This window comes from Sceloporus undulatus, unplaced genomic scaffold (genome assembly GCF_019175285.1).
Source record: "Sceloporus undulatus isolate JIND9_A2432 ecotype Alabama unplaced genomic scaffold, SceUnd_v1.1 scaffold_16, whole genome shotgun sequence".
In the NCBI taxonomy this organism is placed as follows: domain Eukaryota; kingdom Metazoa; phylum Chordata; class Lepidosauria; order Squamata; family Phrynosomatidae; genus Sceloporus; species Sceloporus undulatus.
The window spans coordinates 1,802,720-1,828,677 of record NW_024802938.1 but is presented as its reverse complement, the minus strand read 5'-3'; the positions used below and the strand labels follow the sequence as shown (position 1 = coordinate 1,828,677).

At 39.7% G+C, this 25,958-nt stretch overlaps 1 protein-coding gene across 1 annotated transcript in view; it reads right to left on the bottom strand.

The window, feature by feature from the left end:
* Positions 1-2,346: 2,346 nt before the first annotated feature.
* Positions 2,347-25,958, bottom strand: part of LOC121917373 (T-box transcription factor TBX18-like) — a 48,636-nt gene continuing 25,024 nt past the window's right edge. The window contains exons 5-8 of the mRNA XM_042443293.1: positions 25,256-25,423; positions 18,202-18,266; positions 11,950-12,044; positions 2,347-5,535 (exon numbers count right to left, since the gene is read on the bottom strand). Coding sequence (XP_042299227.1) covers positions 4,811-5,535; positions 11,950-12,044; positions 18,202-18,266; positions 25,256-25,423 — 1,053 coding nt within the window. The 3' untranslated portion in view covers positions 2,347-4,810. The remainder of the gene's footprint in view (positions 5,536-11,949; positions 12,045-18,201; positions 18,267-25,255; positions 25,424-25,958) is intronic.

Sequence of the window (25,958 nt, the reverse complement as noted above, 5' to 3'; positions counted from 1 at the left end):
GTGGCAAATAGCAGTGATCTGTTGGGGGTTAGTTCAGCCCTGCAAGTCGCTCATTCCTGTGTTCCAAAATAAAAACCTGGCTGGTTAGCTGTCAGCATTAGGCTCTTCATGTGCTCAACATTCATCATGACCTTCACCTTCAAATGACAGAGAGGGGACAGATAGCAACAGGTTTAAATTTAAACATGTAAGGCAAGCCACATACTTTTCATACATTTGGAACACTCTCGCAGGGTTGCAGATGTTATTGCCTACAAATGACATTCGAGTGGTACTTCATTATTTCCTCATCTTTTAACACCTGAGACTTCAGGCACTGGAAATGAGGGGGGTGTCTTTTAAAAAAAGAAGAAGAAGAAAAACCAGTCCTCACATCCACATCCAAATTTGACCAAAGAGCTATTTTCCCTATTTGTGGGACTGTATTTTCTCTTTCTCTCCTCCCCACTCCATTTCACTAAGCTGCAGCTGGTTACATTTAAACACTAACTGTAGTAACATATTGAAACCAGATCAATCTTCACATTTTCCTCTATGGTTTGTTGGGGGTCTTTACATGTTTTCCACTGTTCAGATCCAGAAAGCTGAAGATTTTCTGTTATGTTTCTGATGGCTTTTGTTTACCACATCCCAAGTTAAGCCACTGTAGATGTTTGAGGGTTTCCTTGCTTCAAACTATGCTGAAGAAAGGAGTGAAAAGAGTGGTAATTTCAAGAAATACCCATTTCTCTTGTTCAGTATGTAAAACAGTTGGAGAAAATGTAACTTTCAGGTAATGTTGCCAGACTCCAACTTGTAAGACCACCAGCTTAGCATAATCAATGGTCAGGGATGCTAGATGCTGCATTCCTATTTCTGACCTAAAATGGAACTTCTGCCTTATTAGAAAGTTAATGTCAGGAAGAAGAAAGCCATGAACAGCGATATCAGTTAGTGAAAGTTCCCCTGAGAAGAAAGTGCAAGAGGTAAATGCAATTTATGACACATTTCTAAAGATGATGCTGTGGAATTAATTGTTTTTTAAAGCATATTTTTATTTTCAAAATTTAATAAAAAGTGTTTTTAGATACACACTTTAATATCATTTCTGTGATTTTAAAAAACAAAACAAAATACAGCTATATATAATTATTGATATACTGCTTATTTGGCATTCATTATATTCCATGAAAAGATGGACTTTGTAATCACACGTCATTTACTATGTACAACAGAAACTGCATTTTATGGGAAAGCAGCTACAACTACAATATGGTGGCTTTATTATATGAAAAGAAATTATTACAAAAAGACAGGATGATGGAAATCCAGTAGAAGCTGCAGTGAAGATGGCCTTACAGCCTGTGCACACACATCCATCAGGTTCTGTCGGGATGAAGTTTGTACTATAAGGCACTAAGATCTTTTCCTAATCAGTGGCTCATTTTTAACAAATGCCTCTTTAGGTGGCAACATACAATTCAAAACATACTTAGTTACACACTTTGAATTAACTGTTGTATTATAAATAACTGAATCAAATTTCATAACAGCAATATCCTATATGCTCTTAATTTTGTGCAAATTTTATCTAACACCTTTTGATATATTTGACCATTTGGCTACTTTTTGTACTGACATAGTGAATCAAATACTGCCTTGCTGGGAATAACTACCAAACACTTTACTATAGTAATAATGAAATAAAGCACCAAAAACCTCATGAGGTCTCCCAAGAGGTCCCATATCTTAATTTTGCAATTCAGAGAAATCCTTAATACAAGGGGGGATGGGGGAGAATAACTTGACAATATTGGGGCTGCCATGTTTGCTTTTAGTCATTGGCATAAACATTTCTGTCACATTAAACTTTTTATAAGATCAATTCTGCTTCTTTTAGATAAATCACACTGGAATAATGTGGCTACAGTAAGAAGATTCAAAACTCCAAATCAAATGTTGTTTTGTGACAGTAGTGTAACTCAGATGCTACCAGACAAGCCTTTATCTTGCAGTTGCCCTACTTCACAAATGGAATTTTTGGACATAGCAGGTTGGCCCACATATCTACTATTTTGAACCCTTCTGTTTTCTTACTGCTGCTTCTTTCTTACTACACAATATCCATTAAAGGAGGAAAGGGTGGAGTAGAAGCACCTGGCCTTTTGACGTGTAATTCTAGAAGTTCTCTGAGTGGACATAACTCAGTCTTTCCTCAAGGCATCAGGAATTATAGCCACATAGTTAGCAGAATAAATAGATTCACAAATGAGTAGTATACAACGGTGCTTAAGCCTACTTATTTAAATGGTTCAAGAGGACATCTAATATTGACAGAAAACCATGGAGATTATCAAATGGGGTGAAAAGGCTGGGAGTAAAAGGCATACTCCTGGCAAAGTTGCATAATCGTGCTCAAGATTTTCAAATACATTGTGCTTATTCAGGACTTAACCCATGGAGATCCAGAAATGCTCCAGCAACAAACCATTCATGGGGAAGTCCTGGGAATGGTTTGTTGTTGGAGCATTCCTGGATCCTCATGGGCTAAGTCCTGGATAAGCGCAACGTCATCAGAAAATCTTCTGCGACTTTGCCAGGAGTATGCCTTTTTCTTCCCTGATTATCAGACAGGGGAAAATCTCCCATGTGTGCGTTGCTGCACATTTCCTCTCCATTCCTTTTCTAGCTCTGCCTTTATAGCCACACACAGAAGAATGTCTATGAGCTTTCCAGGGCAGAAATCAAAGTGATGACAGAGAATGCTGCTGAAAGGGAAAATTGGAGACAATCCTGCACACGTGCACAAATACTGCTTGCTTACGCACAAGGCTTTTTAGATCCCAATTTTTAAACTGGAGTGTAGCCAGAAAGTTTAAATTTGGCATCTAAAACATCTCAAAATTAGCCTGAAGCAATTAAGTCCAAATTCTGACAACTTAGAACTATAAGAAAATAAGAAGTACTTGTCAGAACCTATTAGATCTGACAGCAATCTGAAATTTTGAAGTGTCTATAGGAATAGCCAAACAGTACATTTGTGAGCTTAAAGTTATAAAGGATGCTTCTGATCTCACCATTCCATTTATGCAACGAACTGTTAATCTGAAAACTTGAGTAGTTGTATGTGCCTTTTTCCTCCTATGATTTTTTTAAAAGCTACTATTTTGTGTAGCAGGTCTGTGATTGTGGTGCTTTCTTTCTCTTAAGGCCTACTGTCAAGACAACAAATATTTGAAAGAAAAAACAGGCATAAAATCAAGTGGAATTGCTAACATAGTTTATCTTATTCCAATGAAGAGTTTTGTTTACACTCTCCTCCAGCCTGCTAAACCATCTAAGGGATTTTCATATTGAGGCAGAATAGATTAAGAATAGAATAAATTAAGGAAGGGGGAGAATCTAAAACTATGGGAATACATCAGAAAGTGTATACCCTGTATTTTTGTTCCAATCATCTTTTAAAATTGTATATTGGAGGGCAAAGGTAGTGACTGTGTGCCTCCTCTGAGATGTTATTGGACTCCAACTCCCAACATCCCCAGCCAGAATACTCAATATTCTGTGGAAGATGATGAGATTGCAGCCCAGAGAGCCATACTGTCTCCATCCCTGGTGCTGGATTTTAAAGAGACTGGAAGAAATGTATACTCTTATTTCTGCAAGTCTACTGAGGCACACCTGGATTGTTAATTTTTTTCACTCTGTCACTCCTTGTATTATGTCAGATGCCAAGTTCCCCCTAAATTTGGAAGCAGCTTTCAAGACACTGTAGATGCTGATTTTGGAAAAACAGTTCAGATGATACAAAATTTATCGTCAGTTTATGGTCAAAACAAGCTGGCAATAAGATCTATACAGCAACAAAGGTATATATGGGCAAAATCTTGTAGTGTTAGGGAATACTCACATTCTAGAAATATTATTCTAACATCATTCTTTAAAAGTAAGTTTATGGAAAATTTTAAAAGTCCTGTCTTAATATTTTTGAAAACATATATATTTAATATTTTAAAATATAAAATCTCTTTAGAAAATCTTTCATACTCTCTTAAAATGGAGCAAACCCACTTTAAATTCCATCTGTAAAAAAATTGCCCTTTCCACTGATTAATTTAGATCTTTACCATTGCATCTGTATTTTGCCAGTAGGTATTTGTATGCTAATAATACATCATAATAACAAGGGCATGGCTTTGAAAAGCCAGAAACCCCATAAAAGCTTGAGAAGTAAAATCACAACTACGTGTCTGGACTAAGCCTAATGAAAGCACAAGTGTTTATTATCTCTCTTACAACAGAGAAGAAATGCATGCATGATGGCATCAGCTCATTGTAGTAAGAATACGTTAGGGAGAGTTGTTATAAATTGGTGTGTGTATGTGCATGTACACACACAGATGCACATATTCCTAATTTTTTTAAGTGTTTTCTTTTTGTTTCTTCTAAATCAGACCTGAGTGTTGTTTTTCTCTCTAAAGAGGGAAAGATGTGGGGGAAAGAATGCTGGAGGAAGTCCTGCTTAATTTGTTGCATATGGCCCAATGTGTTATAAAATGAATTGTACACTACCAGGAGACTAAATGGGCAGCTCTGCAAACAAACGAGGCTTAACTCAGAAGATGAGAGCATATTCAAATATCTGCCCACAGGCAAGTCAAAATATTCAGTCCAACTTCCTCTGGTGATTTAATTAAAATAATAATAATAATGATAACAACAACCATAAACACCTTATAAGGTACATAAATCTCCTTTAGCATTATCCCCCAAAGGAATACATTGGAAGAACTCACATTCTCTCTACTTTTTTCATTTTACAAAGGCTTTATCAAACCATATGTGCAGATACTTGAGATGATGACAGCGTTAAGCTTCCTAGGGTCCTAGAGTCAAAGAAATTCTGCTGCCCCCCGCTGCTAAGTAAGTGCACTCCTTCTACAGGGGGCAACATCTGCCGATCGGTCATGGTTCCACTTGGCGAAGACCCCAAGAAACTTCCTTGGGAAGAAACAATTTTCTCAGGACTGGCAGCCAGTTTGGGGGATGTGGAGAAGTTGTATCCATAGAGAGCACAAGGGCTGTGCAGCCTAAAAGTGTTGTAGGAGCTCTGGTGGGTTTGATTTGTAGCAAAGGCATTGTTGGATGGGGAAGGCATAATATACTGGAGCTGTGGAGACATCCCCGAAATCTGCATTGATAAGCCTGCCTGGGAACAGCTGAATCCATCACCATCACTGCCTGTCACAGGCATGTTCACAGATGAACCACTTGACACACCAACATATGAGGGAGTCCTTGGAGTTGCAAAGGTCTCAGTGGTTTGGTTTGTAAGCCTGTTGTATGTTTCAGCCAAGGAAGTGCTGTATCTGTTAAGGGCTAGACCTGAGCGGGCACAAGCTGTGTAATCAGCTGGAGCGAGGCTACAGAGCTGGCTGGTGTTGGGAGCAAGGTGAAAGGCTGGAGAAGAACAAGGAGATCCAGGAAGAAGGTGGGAATGAGTGGTTGGTACTCCATTTCCAGAACCCTGGAGCAAAGTGGGGGATCCAGCATTTCCTGGAAGAGAACATTAAAATATAAAACTCAATTAAAATAGGCCTATCTTCCTTGTCTTATGTAACTATCCTTTAGTTATCTAACTTTAGGATGGCTTAAATAAGGTTAGACCAGGCGGAAAACTTTTTGCTTGTTGAGGCAAAGGAAAGAAGGTATTTATCCCTTCTGCCCACAGGAGCTGTAATCAAATCCTACGTCAACATTATCAATAGGACTCAGCAGCGGGATAGCTTAAGGGATGCAAGTCAGAAAAAGGGCACATTGAGCACATAGAAATGTTTCCTAGAACAGTAAAGGGGTGCAGATGGAACTGCCAAGAGCCCATCAACACCAACACACTTCATTCCCTAGCACCCACCACTTGCATCCACTATCTCATTCTGCCTACTGGTTGAACCAAACCTCCACCATTTTACCTTGACAACACTGCTGTGAGACTAAGATAAAGGCAAACAAGTGAACTTCCTAGATTACGATGGATTTGAACTCAGCATCTTACCTCCCTGCATTCTAAATACACTATACACTAAAACTCATAGGTTATAATATCCAAGGTTATCTGTGTAAGTTAGTTTGGCTGAAGGTAACTTTCTTTCGCCTGAAGACTCATAAATGCTCAGCAGATAATCCTCAAAGAGTAATATAAATGCAATTTCTGTAATTTATGCTCTCCTCATTATACTAGAGATATTAAAAATGTGCACAAATCTATGAAAACCATGTAGTGAATTTAGTCAGCTGCCTCCAGAGATTGGTCTTTATAACAGAAAGTGTGGTGTTTGTGCTTGTCCAAGCCACTGCAAATTGTGTCACTGTTCCTTAGCAGATCAAATTAATAGCTCTTGCCACCCAAGAAACACATATGGCAATGAAAAGCCATACATACTATGAATTTTATAACAGGCAAACATGCAGGTTGCTCATAAATTTTGATGTGTTCATAAATCCTCATGTGTTGTTGGTTGTAGTACAGTGCAGGGACTGTGGCCCTTGTTACCAACAGAATGTGTCACGTGTATCTCCTCTGGGCACATAATGTTACGGCACAGTTAGAAACAGTAATAAAGGATTGATTCTTATACTCAGAATAGAGACTGTTGGAGTAAGGGCACACTGAGCTGTTTACTCAGAATGGCATTCCTCTAAATAAGAAGACCTGAGATCATGGTGTTCCTGTCAAGAACTCAAAGGTCTTGCATAGCAATCTTTCAGCCTAACTATGAAAGGGAGTAGGGGAAGAATTCTCCCATAGCTGCCCAGCTTTTCTATATTTGGAGCTTCTAGAATGGACAGGGGGAGAACTAGGAATCATGGAAACAAAAACTGGGAGAGAACACAAGGGCCATCCAGTCCAACTCCCTGTCATGCACTCCTGACAGATGGCCATCCAGCCTCCATTTAAAAACCTCTGGAGACTCCACTATACTTCAAGGCAGTGTATTCCACTCTTGAATAGCTCTTACCATCAGGAAGTTCTTCCTAAAGTTTAAGCGGAATCTTTCCCCCCCTTACTTCTGTGCAGTAGAGATTCTTTGTTCAGTTTTCTGTGCACTTTACATAAGCCTTTGTCTGACTGCATCATTGGCCTTGTCAGAGTGAGGAGTATGATTCTCACCAAGAAACAGCACTTCCAATGCCATCCTTTTCATGGTTGGGGGGACCACCACAGCAAAATGTAATATGGGCTTTCTTTGTGGTAAAATGCCTGCTATATCTTTTGCACCAGTAATTTTGTCTCAACCTGACCATCCCTGAATTGGCTTTGGGTGTGATGGCCATGATATTAAGCCCATATTAAATGTACAAGTGTAAAAGCTTCTGATTCCCAGTAGCTTATTTACTTAAAAATTTTATATTGCTGCTTCAAAAGGGAATTTCTAGTTTCATTTTGAGGCATTTCATAAATACAGCTCTAGCAAGCAAAACTGCAGATTAAAAATATTCTCTGCCTTTGTGCTATTTCTGTCTCTCTCAACCTCAGTGTCCTCACCTGAAAAACAGGAATATTTATTCATTTCCTATGCATAGTCCTCCTGGCTAGTTTTTGAGCTGTGTAAAACTACAAATTATGTTAGACGTATAGCATAGACCTCCAAGTATATTCCCTTTTTTACTTGGAAGTAAGTGCATATCTCCTAAGTGTGGGTTGTACCTATAAAATGGGTGCAGCCATTCTTTTTTTCTGTTTCTTTTTGTCCACTCGTAAACTTCTTTTACATTCCACTGAAGTGTACCTTCCTCTGTCTTAGCCTACATTTTGTATCAGACATCAAAAATGATATAAAACAATTCAAGGCAATTACATAAAAATGTTTTAGACATTAAATATGGGGAGTCAGTTCCTCTCATAATCAGAAGTCTGTGGCTGCATCTGCACTGCAGAAATAACACAGTTTGACACACTTTAAGTATGGAATCCTGGGATTTGTAGTTTTACAAGGTCTTTAGCCTTCTCTACCAATGAATGAAGGTGCCTCACAAACTACAAATCCTAGAATTGCATAGGATGGCACTATGGCAGTTAAAGCAGTGTAAAACTGCATTATTTCTGCAGTGCAGATGCAGCCTAAGAGCCTTCCCCAGCTCTAAAATCCCTGGGTAAGTTGGAAGAAAGTTTGAAAGACCACAGGGCACCAGTATGCTCTCTAAATGTTATCCCAGGCCAAAGATATAGCAAAGGATATCATATGGAAGAGTTTGCTTGCTCTCTCTCACACTAAACACCTGCTAACACCAGCAATAACTTCCACAGCTTGTGTGGCCCCAAAGCAGCGAGGGGAGGGAAGAACATTCTTTTTAAAGAAGGCATATATAGAAGAAAACTCATTAACATGACCTCTCTTTTCTAAATCAATGCTGCTCCTTAGGCACATTCAGGAGGGATATTTTACATCCCCATAATCCTCGGCAATTAATATTGAACAGTCCTAAGGGACCTATACGCTCTTTAGCATCTCTGTAATGCAAAGTTCAGATCCAAAGCTAACTTTCCATCAAAGATATTTGCGACACGCACATTTTTCCTCTTACTTTGCCAAAACTGAACCAATCTGGATTTTTGTTGCCTGTATTCATATCCCAGGGAAGATTTCCTCCTCCCCACCCCCATGCCCTGACATTTTGAGGCAACAGAAATGGATCTTGATTTCAGAATAAGTTTATGTATCTTTTTGCATAAGTTTCTAACCCTTTTCAGTGTTTCATGCATCTTTTTTGAAACAGCTTGGAGGGGAAGAAAACTGGGATTCCTGTTATGTTAAGTAAACAGTTTCTAAAAAGAAATTTATCTAACAGGCACAGCGGGCGTTTATTACACTACAAATTACTTTGTTTGGCAAGATCTTATAATGACAGCTACTGACAAAAATGCCTCATCTGTGTTACACCCAAAATTAATTGTTTAAGTCACATTAATTGCAGATGAGAGAGAATTAGAGTGTAAATCTACACACAACTACTTGGAAAGAAGTTGCAATGAACACACTGGAATTACTTCTGAGTAGACATATACAGGCCAGCACTGTTAAATGTGAACTTAACACAGGAATAACCAATTGCCATTAACTGGGGCTATGGGATCCTAGTGCCCTCATCCATATTTTACTCTCATACCATCCCATCTCCCCTTGAATTTTTGGAATACACCTGGAAAAATGCCCCCAAATGTCAAGCAGCACCTCCAAAGCCTCCAAGTTCATTTTGCTGAACTTGGGGGATATTTTCCCTTCACCTTTTTAGGCCAATATAGGTCTTTTTTTTTCCCAATACAGTAAGTGGACATCCAGTTACATCCTCTTTTGAATCAGATGTTCTCAATTGCAGCAAAATGGCCAATACCACCTTCACTTGGAGGGCAGTAGAGGGCATTCTGGGATAAAAATGGCTCCCTAAATTGGGTGATATGTGCAAAAAGTAACTGAGAGCTGTATGTGGTATGCTGACTGCACTTTACCCACACCTAACTTAATATCTCTATTGAAGTCACTGAAGTATAATCTGCACTGCAGAAATAATACAGTTTGTGTTTTAACTGCCATGACTCAATGCTATGGGATCCTGGGGTTTGTACTTTTGTGAGGTACCAGCAGTTTTTGGCAGAGAAGGCTAAAGACCTTGTAAAACTACACATCCCAGAATCCCATAGCATGGAGTTACTGCACTTGTGGTATCAGACTGCATTATTTCTATAGTATAGATGCACCCTGAGATTCAAAAGTGCTTCTCTTTGGCAGCACCATACTCCTGAAATAATGCATGGGTGCATTGAAGCACACCAGAAAGCTCTCTCTTTTGGTGGTAAATACCTGACTTCAAATCTGAATCACCCCTTGATTTGTTTTAGTTATATTCATTAAAGTTTTCTAAATAGTGTCTTTGGAACTAAGGTAGCTTTCCAAGAGTCAAGTTAGCTAGGTCAAAGCGATGAAGCTAAGCAAGGACATAGAATCTTCAGTGTGAAATAATATGGAGGTTTTTTGTTTGTTTGAAGTATGGCAAGATGAATAATTTTTTGACCATGAAATAAAGATATTAGTTATCCCCATTAAATTCAAATATCTATACCAGGATAACTTTATGTTCATTTTTAATCTCCCCTTTCATCATCAGAAAAACATTGATGCCTGTAAAAAAATGAGTTTGCAGATCATCAGAGAATTCAACCCAGGTAGCCTAAGTCCAAGTCCAACAACATGTCAGCCATTAGACCACGCTAGTTCTCAGAATGACTATGATCCAAAACACACTGCAGAAATAATCAAGTTTGAGACCCTTAGGGGGTTGCTGTTATTGTTATGTGCCTTCCTTCCACTTATGGCAACCCTGGGTATTTCTTGGTAAGATTGCTTCAGAGGAGTTTTGCCATTGCCTTCCTCTAAGTCTGGGAGAGTGTGAGTTGCCCAAAGTGACCCAGTGGCTTCCAAGGTTGAGCAGAGATTCAAAATCTGGCCTCCCAAAGTCCTAGTCCAACACTCAAACCACTACACCATACTGGCTGTTCCCTTTAGGGGTACTTCTGACCAAACTACAATGTGTAATTATTTTCCTTCACAATTGATTTTGTGTGTGAAATGATGATGATAGAAGAATGGGAAAACACTGGTTGGGGGTACAGGGGCAATGGAACTGTCTGCCAGATCATTTCTGGCCTGAATGCAGTGTGGGAGAAAATGCAGGAATAAATATGATTAATAAATAAATATCTGATTTGACACTGGGTGGTTTCATTAGCCATTACAGTGGCAAGCTGAAGCAGCAGAAGCAACAGCAGCTCCCAAGAGTTCCAGGCACTGCCATGTATGCAAGTCCTCCCAATGTGAACTGTGCAATTTTTTGTTATTTAAATAACAAAATAACAATGGAAGGCTGAGCAGTCTCCAGATCATTCTTACTCTCTTTCATGATGTGAACAAAAGGAAGACCCCCATACAGACAGGCCAAAATAAAGCTGCTTCGGGTCTCTTTGGAAGTATGTTGTTTAAATGATGCTTGTGTCCTAAGAGTTCAGAAGCGGCGCCAAAGCCGCGCTCCAGTCCTAAGGACTGGAGCGTGGCTTGGGTGCAGCTTCCGGACTCTTAAGATGCATGCATCATTTAAACAACATACTTCCAAAGAGACCTGAAGCAGCTTTATTTTGGCCTGTCTGTACAGAGCCAAAATTGGCTTTTATTTACAAAACACACTGTGCATTACTTGCATTCATGCAATCAGTATCATATCCAGTTTGCTCAACAAAACAACAGTTCAATTTATGAGTTCTAAATATTCAATTTCTTTGGAGGATTTTGCAAAAAAAAAAAAAATCCCAGTCTTGTGGAAAACATGGATATAAATAAAGTGATTGATTGATGACTGACTGATTGGCCTTCTCCCTGTAGATTTGAATGTACCTTGTTGTTGTGTACCTGCATCATTTCTGATTTATGGAGACCCTTAGGCAATCCTATCACCAAGCTCTCTGGGGTGGAGAGTGTGTGACTTGCCCATCGTCACACAGAGGGTTTCCATGGCTGAATGGGGGGTCGAACCCTGATCTTCAGAGTCACAGTCCAATGCTGAAACCATTACAACACACTGGCTCTTTTCTGGTATAATTAGTTGCAATGAACATATAATATTTTACAAAGCAATAGATGAGCCCTTCCATGCTTATTTTATGATTCAGCTTAGTTGTAAATGCATATATAAGCAACATAGTGAAATGAGCACTGTTATTACACTTAATTGCTATCCATGTAAGCACCTGCTGACACCGTGAACTCTCATTTTGCCCTCTAACTTTTAGAATAAATACAGGGCCCAGTAAATCAGCTGAACTTTTACCATTGACCTAAATGAAACAAACACTGACATTGTACTCATGAACACTGAATAGTTTATTCTTGTGCCTTTGAAATCTGTAAATGTGACTAGTACCTTGTTTTGCAATCCCAGGTATATCTTCAAATGTAAGTGTCCTCAGTGAAGGTCTCCAGAATGCGTAAGACTCTACTAAAGCTTCCAATCCCATCCTAGGCAACAGAAAAGAGCACTTTATGAGAATAATAATCTAAAATGTGCTTATATTTTGCAGTATTATATTATTTTGTTCTTTCTCTGGCATGTAATACTATATACATGATTCTCCATAAACCCAAAGCGAAAGAAACTTCAGAAGTACTCTTCTCTCCTATAGGCCTGCATTGGTAGACAATTAACAAACTGTGGCCCGTTCCGCACGGGCGTAATAGTATGGACTGGGTCCGTACTAGGGTTAGAAAGGGGCGTCCCTTCCGGAAGCCCCTAACCCTAGTACAGATCGAGTCCGTACAAAATGGCGGTGCCCGTTCCACACGGGGGCCGCCATTGCTATGTCACCACCGCACCACCTCCAAACGAGGCAACGTGGTTGTGACGTAGTGGTGCCGCACCAGAGTGCATAGAACGCCCTTTCTGCGGCGCCAGAAGGAGCTCTGAAACGGAGCTCCTTCCAGGATTTGCATCACTGGCGCAGCCTTTAGATGGCTGTGTCAGTGACGCAAGGCAGAAAGAGGCTGAGCGGCCCCTTTCTGCTTGTCCCCGCCGCCATTGAGTGTCCTTGGGGCATGAAGACCCAAGGACACCCCTTTCCAGGCCGCGGAGAAGCGCCCTTTTGCCGCTTCCCCATGGCCTGGAAAGTGGCGGATCGGGACCCCAGAGGCTGCCATTCTGGCAGCTGAGGCCCTGATCCGGCAGGGAAAGGAGCGCCTATAGGCTGCCCCAAAGCGGCGGTCTATAATGCACCTGTGATTCAGTTTTATTTCCTTCTGTCCTGGCTTGTCATTATGTACAAATCTAGTACCATGTTCAAAATAAATTCTAGTCAACTGCTAACCCTGCCGGTTTTAAATCACTGGATATAAATCTGGCTTGTTCAGCAAACGATAATTCATTTTAAGTCATAATTGCTACTTCACCAGAAACATGTCAGTTATTTTTTCCTCTGCGAAAGCATAAGCCATGGCTTATGCTCCTCCTCCCAGCTATACATGAGGAGCGCCCATCCCGGCTTAATGTTGCATGCAAACTGACCCCCCATTTTACTTAAATACTTTTACAATTAGAGTAAAACTTACATTATAACAATTATATTTTCCAAGACAGTATTTTTGATAAAATATTATCCAAGCTTCATTTGCAGGGCGCACATAGTCATTGGTAAGGACAGTAACAGTGACCTACAAATATATGCTAAAGACACAGATCACCAACTTTCCTCCTTGTTGCAGCTGCTAGAACAAACATCTTAAAGCTAAAAAACAAACAAACCTTAAATACCTCCCTAATCTTGCTTTTCCATGCAGGCACTTGTTGAAGTTGCTAGTATTTCAATTGTCCATCTTTTGCTCAGAGGCAAACCCATTTATACAATTCAGTAGGCTGATACAGTCATTGAAATAAATGGTACAGGGATGTCTTTTGAGATTGCTGAGCCTAATAACTATTATTAGACACATTCTTAAGACATTTGTTACGAGCATTTTGTCTTGGACCTCACAGGTCTCTGAAACGCACTTAAGCACACATGCAATTACAAGTCTGTACTAGGGTTTGTTTGTTTTTTATCATAGAGCTGTTAAAAAATACAGAAAATGGCAACAATCTCTTTTCATACAGAAAAGGCTAAAATGCTTGGAGATTTTTTGTTTATAAAAAAGATGGAGATCAGCATGATAGAAGTTTATAAAATTACGAATGATGGGCAGAAACAGACATTTTTCAGTTTCTCTCCTTCCATGGGAACTTGGGGTCACACAATTACAGTGATTGGCAGTATACTCAGGACAGACAAGACAAATTATTTCTTTAGGCAGTGCACAATTAACATGGAATTCAGTTTCTTTGGAGACAAAAGTCAAACTACAATTGGAATTTATCATAGCAATATTAAGGAACCAGCATTTCCTCATCATATTGCTTCTCTAAGTCTTTGGTACCAGAAAGATTCAGTATTGCTGCAGGAAAAAGTTATAAAGTATTAACAAAATGTGAGCTTTAAAAATAGCTTTCTTTCTTCTCTCACTGTGGTAATGGAGACTTTTTGTTTGTAGTTAAAGGAGAGATAAAAGCTCACCTCCTGGAGGACTGTAGCCAAGGTGATAATTTATACAAGATGCTTTCAAACAATTTCCACATTTTATCACCATCCTAATTTATACTTCCAAATGGCCAATTTTATTTAACTAAGCTATTGTATTTTTCTCCTGAACTATTTGAGAAATGAAATTTTCATATCTCCCCAAGTATAGATTGTTATATGGTCATTTTCTAAGGCCTCTTTGAAGAATTCTACCTGTTCTCGGTTTATAACTTCTGTTCCTCTTTGCAAAAGTTCAGAAAGAAGAATCTTGCTTTTAAGGCACTAAGCCACTGGTTTCTACAAACCATGTGAGAGACTGTAAATTATATTAACAAAAGGGAAGAGAAAAAGACTTTTCATTTAATGAACCTGCCTACAAGTTTAGTAGAAAAGAATTATCACTCAATATTATGGTTATGTTATGCCAACAATTCAAAACTCTGTGCCAGGGTAAGGAGGTTGTTCTCTCAGGGATAATTATCATGAACCACATAGTTAGGGTTGCCATAAGTCAGGACCTCCAAACTGGGACAAATGTAGGATAACATTTTCAAATGTAGGACACTTTTTAAAATGGAGGACACATGGGAAAAAATGATGATTTTTTTTAAATGTTAATATAAATGCATGTTTCTACACTTTAAAAATACAATTTAAAAAATACAATTTACAAATACATACACTATTGGGAATGGGCACCCACCTCTTCCTCCTCCTCCTCATTGGTGCCAAAAAAGGCACCAGGAAATGGCCCTTTCCTTTTCCCTCTCGCCGGCCCATGACCAAACAGAGGAGGAGCTCCTCCTCTGGAGTCTGGCTGGCCAATAGGGGCAGACTGAGGCTGGAACAGCCCCGCCCCCTGCCAGCACTGACAGGCTCTGGCCTGCAGAAGGAACACCTCCTCATTAGCCCTGCACACAGCCCTGCAAGGGCGTGCGCAGGGCCAGCGGAAGTGCCCACGGGCCAGCAAAGGCTGCGGTGCTGGTGGCAGCCATGTGAGTGGCCCCGTGTGAGAAGTCCTGTGCGAGTGGCCCTGCATGAGAAGCCCCGCGTGAGGGCCACAGGAGCGGCTGTGCACAGCGCAACTTGGCCGCAGCAAGCGCGGCTACTATAGCCTTCCACAGTGGCAGCTGACCCAGGGCAAGCCCAGGTCAGTTAGCAAACCGGGACGGGACGACCCCGCCCAGTTCAAAAGCGGGATTGTCCTGCCTCCAGGTGGGATATGGCAACCCTACACATAGTGGTGGTGGGCATGGCTGAAGCCAATCATGGAGAAAACCAGTACCAACAACAGGAAGTGGCAGCCCCTTTCCTTCTGTTCAGAGCTTAGAATCATTAGAGTTAGCACTAATGCATTAGCATTAAGTGTGCAGAGTACAGCAATCCACATAGAATTACCTGAGTGCAATCTTTAATGAACCAAATGGCACTTGCAACTGAGTAAATATGTTATAGGAGGCATGAGCTAAGGAAACCGTCTGGAATCATGTCTTCTAGGTGTACCAGATACCACAAGGCAGTTGTTCCAAGAGCAGCTGATTTCCCTCTGACTTTGCATTTTAAAGAGGCAGAGTTTTTGGAAGGAAGAGGGACCTTGGATGAACCTTGGTGAAATATATAGGGAGGTGTGGTAGATCCTATCTGGTTCCTAAATGCAGTTTGTGTGATCAGACTGCATCATTTGGCTGGGATCCAAAGATTTTTAGGCATGCAGCATAAGCACTGCAGTTCTTCCATCTAAACTCTCAATTTTAACTTTTCAGCAAGCTGCTCTGTATACCGGCCCTACTAGCCTACCACCACACCTTTCACAACCACATTGTGACAGTAGTGCAGTGGGATGAATTAGGAAGACTGGGTGAAAAAATCCTAGAATATACAAACCTAAACCAGTTCACATGGAAGTATGTCCCAATGATTTCAGGGAGGCTTATTTCTGAAAACCTTTGCTTAGAACTGCAGCTGCCTAGAAGTGGATTGACAATTGAGGAAAGTCAAGTGCAAAAGGGCTACAGCTGAACATAAAAAGAACAAAATAAGGACTACAGGTGATTTTAAAATGGATGATGAAAACACTTAATTAGTTACAGACATGCTAGAAATAAATTATAAATCATAATGAAGAAGAAGATTAAGACTTGGAAGAGCAGCTGTGAAGGAACTAGGTAAGAGCCCCAAGGGTAAAGATCGTCCATGTCAAAGTATGTCTGATTTCTGTGAATTAATGTGAAAGCTAGACATGGAAGAAAGGTGACAGGAAAAGAATCAGTTCATTTGAAATGTGGTCTGCAGCCATGCTGGCATGAATCACAATGGGGTCGCAACAACCTCATGCACCAGGGCCTGATTCAGGCTGCTGCCACAGTTCTGAACTCGACCAGCAAAAGGAGCAGTATTTTACTACTCATTTATAGCCTGGTTCTTTGGGGAAGATGCAGGTCTGGCATGGTTTCCCTCCGCATTTGGAGTGTGCATCATCTACATCCTGAATGTGGCCAGAAACCATGTTTTTTGGCCCGTCTGTTTTGGGCTCAAATGGATTAAGTTTCAGTGGAAAAAATTACGTCCATTAACTAGAGCTTTGAGTAGTGCTTTCATTTGCCATCATTCCCTGCCTCTCCTATATACATTTGTCCATTCATGACAACAAGAATCGTTCATAGTCCAAGCACAAGATATGCCTGTGTTCTTACTTTTCTAATTTAAAAATTAGCAAGACTTTGGATATTTAAACTATCTTATGATTCATAGTATCTACTCATTTGTTGTTTCAAATTATATTCATTATTTTGTTAAATATGATTAGTTTTTCCATGAATGTTTCAGAATATTTTGGAGCACTGAAAAATCAAAGACTAAAGGACCAACAATTCTTTTCCCCGCTGTTTCAAGAGCCAGTACCATATCTGCATTCAGTAGCTACAATTGTTTCTTTTCTTCCTAGAAGCTGTCCAGGGACTGAAAGAAGATGTTTTGGGGACCAGGATCAGTTTAAGGACCAATAGTGCTTTTGTAGCACTATGTTATACCACCAGTCCATTTATTACACCACACTTACTTTTTGAAGCACATTTCTACAGTAGTGAATTCCTCTGTGTTCCACAGGGTTTATTTCTGGTAAATATGTACTGAATGGAAACCTTAAGCTTCTTAAACAATTATTAATTCTCCCTAGCATTTGAAGTGGATAAGGATCTCCCAATAGAGAATTCTCAAATGCTTAGCAAACGACAATTCCTAGGATTGTTGGGAAATGGTATCCATGATAACTGACAAGCTACAAAACTGGCAGAAATTTTATAATATAATAAAAATAAATAATAAAAATTTTATTTGTATACTGCCCTTCCAATGATAAGGGCAGTGAACAACATATTAATAATACACATACAAATACATCATAATACATATTAAAATACAACCATATTAAAATTAAAATTAAAACCCCCATCAGCCAGCTACCATAGCCATCGAAGGGGGGGAAGGCTAGCTGGAGCTTAATTCGGGGAATGCTGATCAAAATAGGAAGGTTTTTAGCTCCCTCCTAAACTGGGCCAGGGAGGTGGCCGAGCGGAGCTCTATGGGCAGCGTATTCCAGAGGGCCGGGGAGACGATGGAATACGACCTCCTATAATGTAGATAAAGTATTCTGTAGGAGCCCTGGTGGCACAGTGGTTAAATGCCAGTACTGCAGCCACTCACTCAAAACCATAAGGTTGTGAGTGAGTTCAATACTAGCCAAGGGCTCAAGCTTCACTCAGGCTTGCATCCTTCCGCGGTCACTAAAATGAGTATCCAGCTTGTTGGGAGCAACTAGCTTACAGTTGTAAACCACTTAGACACTGCTAGTTCAGTATGAAACGGTATATAAATGAAGCTGTTGTTTGTTTTGTAAACATAAAATCTCCTTAAAACTGTAGAACAAATACACATACCAACACAGAGAGCATCTCTTCAGGCATAAACAAAGTATTGCACAATTTTGTGAACTTTATCTAATATCCATATAGCACCCTAAGTCTATAAATAAGTACAAGTATTCTATAAATGAACAATATTTGAAGGCTTACCTGTTACGTCCTGAATCTCGAAATCCTTTGGCAAATGGATTTCTATCAATCTTGAGTCGAGTGATCTATAAGGATAACACAGCATGTTCAGGTAGCAGCCTCAGAGGTATTAAACATGTGCGCCTTCAAACCATTCATAGCTGCATCAATCTGTGGATACAGACTCAGCATCCATATAGTTTCTTTCAACTCCACTAGGTAGCTAAGAAACAAATTCTACACCCAGCTGGAAGCATGGCTCTAGCAGTGGAATTCAGGCAACTGTGGATAAAACTATTAAAATCAGTGGTGGAAAATGTAAAAATAAAAAGAATAAAAGCAGTGTTGTTTATTATGCATGGCTTTTTCCTCCTGAAGGTAGAGCCCATTTCATCCCTATAAGGTCAAGCATATGATTAAAACTCTTGAATTCCTGATGTAAAAGACATAACAAGTGAAAATGCCACTGCAGTATAATCATTCATCTTTGGCAAAGACATGGCAGGAAAACACTGCATATTAAAGAGGCCACTGTTGAGTGATCAAAGGTATTGGATGCAACCTACTAGAAGATTAAATTATGTTTAAATCAATGGAACTAAAGTAGATAGTTAAATGTGGGGGGACTAAAGTAATTTTAATATTATATCTTCACTGTTGATATTTGTTTTTTTGTTTGTTTGTTTAATATTTACTAGAGTGTTGTTATTAGTATGTGCTTTCAATTCATTTCTCACTTATGGTGACCCTAAGGCAAACCTATCATGGGGTTTTTATGGCAGAAATTATTCAGAGTGAGTTTGCCATTACTTTCCTCTGAAGCTGAGAGTATGTTTCCTGTCCATGGCAGTAGGTTTCCATAGCTAAGCGGGGATTCAAGCCCTAATCTCCTAGTCCTAGTCAACACTCAAACCACTGTACTACACACTGGCTCTAGATTGTGCCTAGTACATACTGGATATTCACTGTTGATCTAGAAGACTGTGGACATCACAGGTCACTTGTTTGTGACAGAAATGGACAGATTTGGGTGAAGACAGTGGTAATGTAAGAACACTCACAGTCCACTCCTCCACTACTAAACTTTCACACACCCATACTAATGCATTGAATGGTTCTTCTCTGTGGATGTTTCAGGCTGTCAGCTACCTCCTTCTATTGCCTTCTTCAGCTAGAGATTTAACAGAACATCAGCAAGCTGGAAGGTAAGGTTTGGTGTGCCTAATCTTATCTCTCTATGCAGGGCAGCAAAGTAGGGAGGGGATTCACCATCTCAGAAACCTAAAGTTTGTAAAGAAACCTAAAGTATGTAGAGAAAAAGAGGAAAAAAACTCTTTGATAAGGAGAGGTGCCTGATTATGGTGTTTTCTGAAATGCTTAATAAATACAGAATGAAAAAAGACAATGGCTGTGAGTCTACTTCAGAGTTGCATAGTCTGAATCTCCACACATGGAGTTATGCATTAAGTGTGCTATCAAAATCTTATGTTGAATGATAATATTGTACAACTGAACACACAGCGAAATCCACATGCACATCCAGATGCCGTTCACATGGTGCTACATGCACAAATCCACTTGCAGAACCTTGAACTGATTGAAGACATTCTACACCAGACCAAAACATTCAATTGCTTCTGTAGGGGAACTTCCTATGTGCACCAACAGTTATAGCCCTTATATTACACATCCTCTTTTTTCACTGTTTGAAGTGGTACATGTGATAACATTAACCGATCACAACTGGACAATATAGGTCAGGATTCAAAGAAATACACAAATTACTTTGGGAGCACTCAAGATCTTAAAATGGCCAGAAGGAACTTTTGGGTTTTATTCCACAGTCAGCTACTGCAAACTGCTTCTGGAAATCCACTGTTTCAAAACCATCTTGCCATCTGTTATCTAGGGCTCATGTTCAAGAAATACAATCCCAAAGCCCTCTTTGGCATGCAGAATTAACTTAGTTGCTCATTGGATCCTGGCCAGAAATATGGTAGTTATGATGATACATTTTTCTCCGTGGTCATTTATATTGCAATTCTATCTACAACTTATTTGAGAGTTAATCTCACTCTACTCAATGGGGTCTACTTCTGAGAGGACATGTATAGGATTACCTTGCACATTGTTTTAATTTCAGAAGAATTTAATGACAAGATAGCAAAATCACACATGTACATTTCACACCATTCCAAAATATCAGTACTACATAATTTCCAGTATATCAAATGAAATCACAATGATCATATGCTTTGGAAAACTGTAGACATTTTAAATTTTTAAACTGACTGTATGAAGTTAGATATGCTGATTAATAACTACTCCTATATATCTCTCTTAACTGCTATTTCTCCTTGGCAGTGGTGTCACTCGGGTTGGTGTCACCCGGTGCAGTAACTCATGGTGTCACACCCCCATTGACCTCCCTCCCATACTACATACAGAATCCTTTGTAATGTTTTGTACTGATTTTATTGATCATAATTCCTGTATATTATTGAATGTAATGGTAATACAGTCAGCCCTCCTTATCTAATGATCTTTTATCCACAGATTGAAGCATCCATGGCTTGAAAATATTCCAAAAAAGTATAAATTCCATATAACAAACCTTGATTGTTCCATTTTATATAAGGGACACCATTTTATTATGCCATTGTATTTAATAGGACTCGAGCATCCACAGTTTTTGTTATCCATGGGGGGTCCTGGAATTAAACCTCAGGGGATAACAAGGGCCCACTGTAGTTGTAACAGAAGCAACTAACAAAATTTAAATTATACCCATAAATTACAATATCATATGCACAGCCAAAATTCATTTACATATCAATATATATAGTTTCGTGTGGTTGAAGAGAAAATTTGGTAAAATGTGATGTTTTTTAGGAGTTTTTTTAAAAATTAAATTTTAAAATTTTAAAAATTGGCCTCTCCTTTCTCCTTCCACTAAGCCTTACCACACTCTCTCCATCTCTTCTTCATTTTAAGGGGACACAGGCAAAAACTACAGCCCATTTCTGCCCAAAGGCAGATGTTTGAGGAGCAGTAGTGTCACCTCTCTTAGGGTGTCACCTGATGTGTCACCTCCTGCACCCCCCTAGTGATGCCATTGCTCCATGGATAAAAGACAGATAATATCATTTAACTGACAGAACACTGAAAAAATGCTGAGAACTCCTAAGATATATAAAAAGTACTGTAGTGTATTATTACAATTACATTATTACTACAAAATATCAAACTATTTAAAGAGCATTAAAAGAAAGGAAATGAAGTTAAATTTTGAACTAAGGAGCTGTACAGATGGGCAGTAGGATCCCACCCCCTTTTGCCCTGGATCGATGCTGCAGCAGCTGCACTCAATGGACCAATTCACTCCCACTAGGGAGCAAAACGAAGCTGCTCCAAGCAGCTTCCTGGAAGGGGCAGCACGATATTATGATGCTACTTCTGCGCAGCGCTGTTTAGGCGCTGCACATGACATGCATCATCATGGTCTGTGCCATGTGTATGGCCGTGCGCCAAGATGGCACTCAGGCAGTGCAGTGAGGCCCTTACCACGTGCACAGGCCAGCACAAAGTGCCGGTCTGTACAGCCTCTAAGGATTTGTAGCTTGGTGAGGCACCTGAGCTATTTGATAGGGAAGGCTAAATAGCTCACAAAACTACAAATCCCAGAATTCCATAGCATTAAATCGTGGCAGTTAAAGTGGTTTCAGTTCTGCAGTTTAGATGCAGCCTGAGATGCACATCATCTTCTGATGTAAAACCCAAGCAGACCCACGAATCACAATGCCCAATTTGGTATCATTTTGGTTATCATGGAAAATTAGTTGATGAACACCTAGAATTGCCTGTCTTGACAGACTGCCACATATAAATGGTCTGCAAGCCTCTATCTAATTTGAGCAGGAAACCACCAACAGTTTGGGACTTCATTATCCACTCCACCAATACTGAATTCTTTAACTGTTTTCTTTCTTCCAAAATGGCCTCCTGACATCTCACTTACTCTTTCTCACATTGTTTTACATTATGCCATATTTGCCTCATTCAGAAAAAAACACCATCATATGACTTAATCCATCAAGATCTTTATGCTAAATCTGGCATACAAGGAATGAGTTCACATCTACAATGTTTTGCATGATTCCATAAAGCATGGTTTATAACGCTATGGACAATAAATTATGGTTTATAAAGCTATGGACAATAATTCAAATGCAGTCTATGTAAGAAAGGAGAGATGTAGTAGTGATGGGTGACTTCAACTATCCTGATATTTGCTGGAAGTCAAACTCAGCCAAATCCTCAAGGTCTAGTAAATTCCTCACTTGTCTTGAAGACAATTTCATTGTCCAAAAGGTGGAAGAGGCAACAAGGGAATCAGCAATTTTAGATTTGATCCTAACCAACAGGGATGACCTGGTTAATGAAGTACAAGTGGTGGGATCCTTAGATGAGAGTGACCATATTCTCCTAGAGTTTGGAAAGGAGAAGCCAAGCATAGTCAGACACGCATTCTAGACTTTAGGAAAGCTGATTTTAGTAAACTTAGAGAAATACTGGGGGTGATCCCGTTCTGGAATACTAAAAGAGAAGGGAGTTCACAACGGATGAGACTTTCTCAAAAGGGAGATACTGAAGGCACAATTTCAAACAGTTCCAATGAAGAAGAAAAATGAGAGGTGTCTCAAGAAACCAGGAAGGATGACTAAGGAACTTTCAACTGAGCTAACTTTTAAATGGAACATGTATAAGAAATGGAAAAGGGGGGAAATCACCAAAGAGGAATTCAAACAAATAGAAAGCACATGTAGGGGTAAAGTCAGAAAAGCTAAAGCACAGAATGAACTCAGGATTACTAGAGAGGTTAAGAATAATAAAAAGGGCTTTTTTTGGATATGTCCGCAGCAAAAAGAAGAAGAAGGAAACGGTAGGGCCACTGCGTGGAGAAGATGGCAAAATGCTAACAGAAGACAGAAAAGGCAGAATTATTCAACACCTTCTTTGCTTCAGTCTTCTCAGAAAAGGCAAAGGGTGCTCAACCTGAGGATAATGGAGCAGAGGACAGAACAGGGGAATTTCAGCACAGAATAAATAAAGAGATAGTACAGGAATATCTGGTTAATCTAAACAAATATAAATCTCCAGGACCAAACGAACTCCATGCAAAGGTATTAAAAGAACTGGCAAATGTAATATCAGAGCCATTGGCAATAATCTTTGAAAACTCCAGGAGAACAGGAGAAGTCCCAGCAGACTGGAGGAGGGTAAATGTTGTCCCCATCTTCAAAAAGGGGAAGAAAGAGGATCCCAACAATTATCGTCCAGTTAGTTGACATCAAAATCAGGAAAGATTGTGGAGCAGATCATTAAACAGAGAGTCTGTGAACATCTAGATGGCAATTCCATAATCACAAAAAGTCAACATGGGTTTCAGAGAAACAAGTCATGCCAGACAAATCTGATCTCCTTCTTTGATAAAATTACCAGCTTGGTAGATGAAGGGAATGCTATGGATATCGTATATCTTGATTTCAGTAAGGCCTTTCACAGGGTTCCCCATGACAGTCTTGCAAACAAGCTTGTAAAATGTGGGCTAGACAAAGTAACTGTTACATGGATTTGTAATTGGTTGACCGCCCGAATCCAAAGGGTGCTCAACAATGGCTCCTTTTCAGCCTGGAGAGAAGTGACCAGTGGGGTCCCACAGGGCGCTGTCCTGAGCCCAGTACTATTCAACATCTTTATCAATGACTTGGATGTCAGAATTGGGGGCATACCCATCAAATTTGCAGATGACATCAAATTAGGAGGAGTAGCAAATACTCCAGAGGACAGGATCAAAATTCCAAATGACCTGAATAGACTAGAAAGCTGGGCCAAAGCTAACAAAATGAAATTCAATAGGGAGAAATGTAAAGTACTGCACTTAGGGCGGAAAAATGAAATGCACAGATCTAGAATGGGGGACACCTGGCTGAATGAAACTATGAGTGAAAGGGATCTAGGAGTCCAAGTAGACCACAAGTTGAACATGAATAAACAATGCCATGAGGCAGCTAAAAAGGCCAATGCAATTTTAGGCTGCATCAATAAAAGTATAGTGTCTAGATCAAGAGAAGTACTAGTGCCACTGTAATCTGCTTTGGTCAGGCCCCACCTGGAACATTGTGTCCAGCTCTGGGCACCACAATTCAAAAAGGACATTGAAAAACTGGAGTATGTTCAAAGGAGGCTGACTAAAACGGTGAAGGGTCTGGAAACCATGCCCTACGAGGAACGACTTAGGGAGCTGGGGATGTTTAGCCTGGAGAAGAGAGGGTTAAGAGGTGATATGATAGCCCTGTTTAAATATTTGAAGGGATGTCATATTGAGGAGGGAATAAGCTTGTTTTCTGCTGCTCCAGAGACTAGAACATGGAGCAATGGATGCAAGCTGCAGGAAAAGAGATTCCACCTCAACATTAGGGGAACTTCCTGACAGTAAGAGCTGTTTGACAGTGGAACACACTCCTTCCTTGGAGTGTAGTGGAGTCTCCTTCCTTGGATTTCTTTAAACAGAGGCTGGATGGCCATCTGTTGGGGATGCTTTGCTTGAGAGTTTCTGTATGGCAGAATGGGGTTGGACTGGATGGCCCTCGTGGTCTCTTCCAACTCTATGATTCTACGATTCTATGAAAATAGAGTAGGCCATTATGGCTAAAATTGATCAAGAACTCTGCTAAACTGAAAAGAACACTGCAGAAGAGGAACTCTTAATGGATTGGGGCCACATCCTCCCCTTGTCTCACTTCCTATTGACAATTTAGCCTCTAAGAAGAAGAAACCACAATATACGATGTGCCTGGCTTCCCAGTCTCAAGTAAATATAGATGTAGCTCTGCAACAGTAGCAATATAATCTATTCAGTAATTTAATGGGCATTAGATTACTTCCCTTTTACATAGTATCATGACCAGTGTATTTACCTGGAATATTTCTTCTCTTCTGTTCATTTTGAATTTGGGGAAAATATGATTAATTGGATGAGCAATAAAAAAAATTAAAACAAAATAAAAATTACCTGTTGGTTTTGGTACGCTGTAACAGTTGTGAAAACAGTTTCAGGAAAGGAGAAGGCCTTCACTCCTTCTCCTGAAGGAATTGGTTTGACAGAAGAAAGATCATCCCCACAGTCTTTCCGAATAACATGCACACGTGGTTGGTATTTGTGCATAGAATGAAGAATAATCTACATCAAAGAGAGACAGAAAAAAGAGACAAACAAAACTAGCTTTCTCCTTGTTTCTTCTATATCAGCATTTTCAATATATTGAAATGTTGCTATGTTGCTTCATTTTATTTTTAGGGCATGCCAAATGTACTGCAATGCATCTGAAAACTGGCTAGGTTTCAGCTCAGTTAAGTGCCCCAGAGGGAGAGTTTTGCAACCATGTTAAGGCAGTAAGCATAGTCTAAAGGGGGATTGGGTAGCTGGATTCTCTCCAAATCTCTGAATATTTTCAGAAGAACTCTGGAATACTCTTTGCTGAATGATGAAGAAATTAAAAAAAAAAAACAACCACTGGCCAGCATACAAATAACTAGAAGAAATATTTGTTTATTTCAAATTTTTTGCCTCAAAAATATACATTTTTACAAACCCACTAAAACATCCCCAGCATCTTTGATGAAAATGTTACCTATCAACTCAAGACACAGCAAAGATAATGGTGTTCAAATATCATACTACTACATTACCCTAAGCATCCCCCACATCCCCCCTA